The 5,872-nt window shown below is 32.5% G+C and overlaps 1 protein-coding gene across 1 annotated transcript; it reads left to right on the forward strand.

Annotated features, from left to right (window-relative positions):
• The first annotated feature begins 1,509 nt into the window (after window positions 1-1,509).
• LOC102594165 (uncharacterized protein At1g04910-like) lies at window positions 1,510-5,655 on the forward strand. Its single transcript, XM_015314750.1, has 12 exons — window positions 1,510-1,662; window positions 2,349-2,447; window positions 2,589-2,670; window positions 2,768-2,835; window positions 3,245-3,333; window positions 3,458-3,638; window positions 3,881-4,009; window positions 4,117-4,250; window positions 4,592-4,805; window positions 4,977-5,161; window positions 5,260-5,355; window positions 5,446-5,655. Exons 1-12 carry the CDS (start codon window positions 1,510-1,512, stop codon window positions 5,597-5,599), a joined length of 1,584 nt encoding a protein of 527 aa, XP_015170236.1. The 3' UTR covers window positions 5,600-5,655.
• The last annotated feature ends 217 nt before the right edge of the window (window positions 5,656-5,872 follow it).

Genomic DNA, 5,872 nt, shown 5'->3' on the forward strand with positions numbered 1-5,872 from the left:
TCTTTATAATAGTATATACCACATATATATCAAACAAGAAAGATCTATTAAAATATTGTGCTAACGTTTTTCATGGGTCAATTTGAGTGACATATACTTATCCCAAATAGGTTAAATTTGGATCATTAATATCTATTGACGGAACGAATTAAATGAGTCATATTTTTATAAACTAATTTTATATTTCGTGTCTACGCGAAAAGGAGGTAAATTTGTTAGTTGGTTCATGTCTTCTACAAATAATTCAAAGTGAAAGCTTTTGAGTGAAAAATGAACCGAACTACTCATTTCACCAATAATGATTGTTATTTATAAACTAAGTCCATTTGGCACTAGCATGTTTATTCTTCATTTCTTGGTGCTTTAATAATTAGTATATAGTTTAGGTTAGTTGGATATTCTTGTGGTTTGAATCTATTCTATCTCCATATAATTAGCACTAAGAATACCAAACTTTTAAGTGCTTCTTTAATATATTTTAAGCTATATATGTAATTATGCATAAGTGTAATTCTCCATCCTAAACCCATTTTTCAATTCCAACAACTCCAATATCACCTTTACTATGTCAAGTAAACCAAAAGGCCAAGTATATATTTGCCATGATTTTTTATTTTGATACTTTAATTATGACTTATACCTATTAGACAATTTAATATTAAATATTTGTAAAAGAACACAATTCTTGCATTAAACTTTTATCTATATATATCAATCAATGGCACAATTGATACATTATGTATCAATTGTTATCCTATTGATATAAAAATTATCTTCCACTTGTATCTCAATTCCATGAGGTTTGCCATTATAAGGACTACTATTTCATAATTAAATTTATAATTTAGTTGACTAAAAATATAACTAATCTCCGAATAAAAAGGTAGAGATTCCATGTAAAATGGGAAAAAGATCAGAATACCCAATCCAAAAAAGAAAATAAAGAAAAGAATCAAAATGAATCGTAAATATATAGCACAATAATAATAATAAGATAGCCTTTTCTTTTTCTATTCCTATATATTATTTATAATAATAAGAATTGAATCTAATTAATAAGATGTTGATATTATTGTAAAAACTTTATTTATTAATATGATAATTTGAATTGTTTAGTTCTAAATTCTAAATATTTATAATAAATAGTAAATAACTTGTATTTTTTATATACATATATATAAATTAGTTTTTTTTTCATGATTTTAAATATCATTTTACGCCTTATCGATAAGTTTTTTTGCATTAAAATATAACAAAACCTCAAAAGAAAAAAAGTTTATTAGTAGACAAAAATTGGTGGTTAAAGTTGTAACCATTTTAACAAAATTTAAAATTAAATTTATAATTTGGTTGACTGAAAATATAACTAATCCCTTATATCAGGTAGAAATCCAAGGTAGAAAGGGAACAAAGATTACAAAATCTATACAAAAAAAGAAACGTCATTATTAGTTCACAAAGACTCAAAAAAGAAAAGAAAATTATTAGTTCATAAACGGTGAAAAAAATATGCAGAAGAAGAAAAGAATGTGGAAGAGGAAGTTGGTGATTTTTCGAAAGTTGCTAAATTATGTTTTTGCCGTTAATGTTGTAGCTTTAGTGACTCTGCTATGTATGCATGTTCATGTCCCTTCCACTGATATAACCATTAATCTTTGTAAGGTACAAAAATTAAAGAAAAAACTCTGTTTTTTTGTTCTGTTTTCTTGATCTTTCATTTAAGTATTTTTTGTCTCAATATGGAAAGTATTGATATTGGATAAGTATTTCTATTAACATTTATGTTTTGGGATTCTTGATATTGGAAAAATACTTTACCAGTCCTTTCTTTGTTTTTTTTTTCTTGTTTAAGATAAATTACTTTAAATAGGAAAGAGTCGATTTTAAGTATTAGGGTATATTGTTAGTAGGAATAGAGGGTGTCTTGCTTAGGTTTGTTAGTGCGTACTAGTCGTACACTAGTTTCTTTCTTGTAAACTTTACAATGTTGTTTTATTATTACTATGCTTTTCTTCGTTTATTACTTGAGTTTGATGCACTTGAGCTGAGGGTTTTTCGGAAACAACTTATTTACCTCTATGAGGTCGTGGTGAGGTCTGTGTACACTCTACCCTCCACAGACCAATATAATGGGATTTCACTGGGTATGTTGTTGTTGTTTAAGACAAATTACTGAATATTTGAATGAAATTGGCTCAAACTGAGTCGAATGGATATAAAGGATTCATATAGTCGTCCCAAACTAGCTTTGGGATTGAGGTGTACTTATTGTTATTTATGTTATTTAGGCTTTGATCATTGTGATTTTAGTATTGATCAGTCATCTGGTGTGTCTTTAATATTTGTAGCACAATGATTTTTGGTACCAAAGATTGAGCGGAGAGCGAATCTTGACTCAAGAACTTGCCACACCCCAGTTGTCGAAAGCTCCAGTTACTGCTAGCAAGGTTATATGCACTTACAAAACATATTAGAGTTATTTTTTTTATATTTCATTATATGAATTTCTCGAGTACAATAGCTCAGTGTTTTTGATACAAAGTACTAGTTATATATCTTTCATGTTTTCACTCCTTTAGATTTGACAGAATTGGACTGTGGAAGATTTATGGAAATCGCCCCCGAATAAAGACTATGTTCACTGTGTTGCACCAAGTTCATTATATAAATGTGAGTCATTTCTTAAAAATAGCTTTAATTCAGCCTTGTGGCAAACATATTAGGACTATTCTGTTGCTTATCGTTCATAGTGCATTTTAATCTCCAGCTCCTCCAGAGTCTCGAGGCTACTTGCTCGTTCATGCCAATGGTGGACTCAATCAGATGAGGGCAGGGGTCTGTATTTTTCTACTCCCTTATCCTATTAATCTGTCGATTTCTTTTTCCAAATTGAGAAAATCGATTTATGATCATACAAACCAGTATTATGCCTATTCACTCTTTCCCTTCCCCTCTCTTGTCCTGTTTCCTGCTTTTCACGTATGAAATTGTTACGTTGAATATGTCGAATGAATGATGGGCAACAGAAATTTCGTGTGTGTTTCTAAAATTCTTGTGATATTGTAACATTTATTAGTTTCTATTTCAGTTACTTCCATAAGCCAGCTTAGACATGTTTTATCCTAAATCATTTCTCTCTAGCTAATCATTTTTAGGTGAATACTTTTTTTCATTATGTTGAGCAGGCATGCTAAGTTTAGACAAGTTTGTGCATAATTTGTTCGGCTTTTCATTGTGTTTGCAGATATGTGACATGGTTGCTGTTGCTCGTATCATAAATGCTACTCTTGTAATCCCAGAGCTTGATAAGGGCTCACTTTGGAAGGATTCTAGGTGTGCAAAATGATAATTCCTTTGGCATTTCACGCTTACATAGCGTCTTTTCATCCTTTTTTTCTTCGAATTAATCAGTTGTGTATGTTGATTGACGTACTAACGCCTTCCTCCTAAACTGCAGCAATTTCTCTGATGTGTTTGATGAAGATTATTTCATTAATTCTTTGGCAAATGATGTAACGATTGTCAAAAAGCTACCGAAAGAACTTGCATCTGCAACTAAAGTAGTTAAGCATTTCAGAAGTTGGTCTGGTGTAGATTACTATGAGAAGGAGATAGCTAGCATGTGGGATGAATACAAGGTATTTCACACAGAGGCAGAGTCAGGATTTTTGATTTATGGATTTTGGATCACAATGTTTTTTATTTACGGGTTCTGAATAGATATGAAATGAATTTTACGGGATCAAACCTTGAGCCAAAGTTACTGAGTTCTACCGAGCTTGTAACTTCAATGGTGACTCCACTCCTTTCTTCACACAAATAAAACACAAACAAATTTTTTTTTGTTTTTGGCTAATTCATCTAACATTTAACATTTTAGGTGATTCGAGCAGCCAAGTCTGATTCAAGATTGGCAAATAACAACCTGCCTCCTGATATTCAGAAGTTGCGTTGTCGCGCTTGCTATCAAGCCCTCCGATTTGCTCCCCCAATTGAAGCGATAGGAAAGGTGATCATGTTGTTGAAACTTTTTTTGTTTTTGTTTTAGTACTATCTCCGCCGGTTAATTATCAAACAATCATTCATATCATATGTTTTTTTTTTTTTTTTTTGCAGTTGTTGGTTGATAGGATGCGACACTATGGTCCATATATTGCTTTACATTTACGCTACGAAAAAGACATGCTTGCCTTTAGTGGATGCACACATGAGCTATCCCCAAAAGAAACTGATGAATTAAGGGCAATCAGGTAGGTTATTATGACCTGAAATTAGAACTCAGAAGCATATGCTTGTGGTTAATGCTTGCACTGCTCACTATTTTTTGTGTTGTTTAGTTCCCGTGGGATGAAGTTTTTAAGTAGAATACTCGGAATTTTAAGGATATAAACACGAAATTAGTTGAAGAACATGCATACATAGCAGAGTCACAAAATGATGACAGATTATGTTTACTATGCAGACCATGGAGGCTATCCATGTTATATCAGTTTATGTTTACAGATTGATACTGATGACAGCTAAATTTCACCATAAGTACTCGTCATGTTTAATCATCTTTTCGACAAATGATGTCCTCGTACATTTGTAGGGAAAGCATCCCATGGTGGAAAGTGAAAGACATTAACCCTGTAGTACAGAGAGCCAAAGGCTATTGTCCGTTAACTCCTAGGGAGGCCGGGTTGTTCCTTTCTGCTCTGGGGTTCACATCGAACACCCGGATTTATATTGCTGCTGGAGAGATATATGGAGGTGATTCTCATATGTCTGATCTACAGTCGCGCTATCCCTTATTATTAAACAAGGTTTGTCTCAAAAATTGTTCTTTAATGAACGATTCAAAGTTGATGATATATTACATTTTACAAAGACACCAAAACTCATCTTCATTACCTAATTCAATATTTTTACCTCCATGTTCATGTCTACTACATGCTTATAAAAAGAAACAATTTCGTGTTTTTTCCATGTTACAGGAAAAGTTGGCATCTGATGAGGAACTCGAACCATTCAGAAAGCATGCATCTCAATTGGCTGCAATAGATTATATTGTGTCAGTTGAGAGTCACGTATTCATTCCATCGTACTCTGGGAATATGGCAAGAGCAGTTGAGGGACATCGTCGTTTTCTTGGGCATAGGAAAACAGTATCTCCTGATAGGCAAACATCTTTTTCCTTGAACATGCATTATCAGTATTAGTATTTCGTCTGCTACAAGTATTAGAATTACCTACTAATATTTTCCTTGTATCTATCAGGAAAGCACTTGTCCGGCTTTTCAACAAAATTGAGCTTGGTACGATGAAAGAAGGGGAGGAACTCTCAAATCGCGTTATTGCTATTCATAGAGGAAGGTATGACAAAGTACAATTTGTTCATTGATGTTCTAACAAAGAAGCAACAATATGTTACCTAATCTCGTTCCTTTGGTTTTCATTGCTCAGGCAAGGATCGCCTAGAAATAGGAAAGGACCTACTACAGGAATCAAGCCAATGGATAGGTTCCGTTCAGAAGAGGCATTTTATGTAAATTCGTTACCAGATTGCTTATGTCAAAGGGAGTTGGCATACACAAACGATTCTCATGCTATTGTATAGTCTAAATGACACACCAAATCAATATTCTATGTCTGGAGAGAACAACCTGAACTTGTGTTGGTGGTGCAGTTGGGATCACCGCTCTCTAAAAATGCTACCCTGTATCCGTGTCATATCCTTAAAAAATGTAACAATAATGCAATTGATGAAATAACTTAATTTTAAATTTTCTATTTACCCATAGTTACAAGGTTTTATGGACACAAACATGGTATAATTAAGATTACAAATCCAAAAAGTTTTCCTTTACTTTTCTTATTTACATGTTCAATT

The sequence above is a fragment of the Solanum tuberosum genome, unplaced genomic scaffold, assembly GCF_000226075.1.
Source record: "Solanum tuberosum cultivar DM 1-3 516 R44 unplaced genomic scaffold, SolTub_3.0 scf00314, whole genome shotgun sequence".
NCBI lineage: Eukaryota > Viridiplantae > Streptophyta > Magnoliopsida > Solanales > Solanaceae > Solanum > Solanum tuberosum.

What these genes read in the sequence shown, in the direction of transcription:
- LOC102594165 (XM_015314750.1), top strand. Translation starts at nt 1,510, where the DNA reads ATGCAGAAGAAGAAAAGAATGTGGAAGAGGAAGTTGGTGATTTTTCGA. An exon ending in TAACCATTAATCTTTGTAAG is followed by an intron (nt 1,663 to 2,348) that starts GTACAAAAATTA and finishes TAATATTTGTAG; the next exon opens with CACAATGATTTTTGGTACCA. An exon ending in TCAATCAGATGAGGGCAGGG is followed by an intron (nt 2,836 to 3,244) that starts GTCTGTATTTTT and finishes TTGTGTTTGCAG; the next exon opens with ATATGTGACATGGTTGCTGT.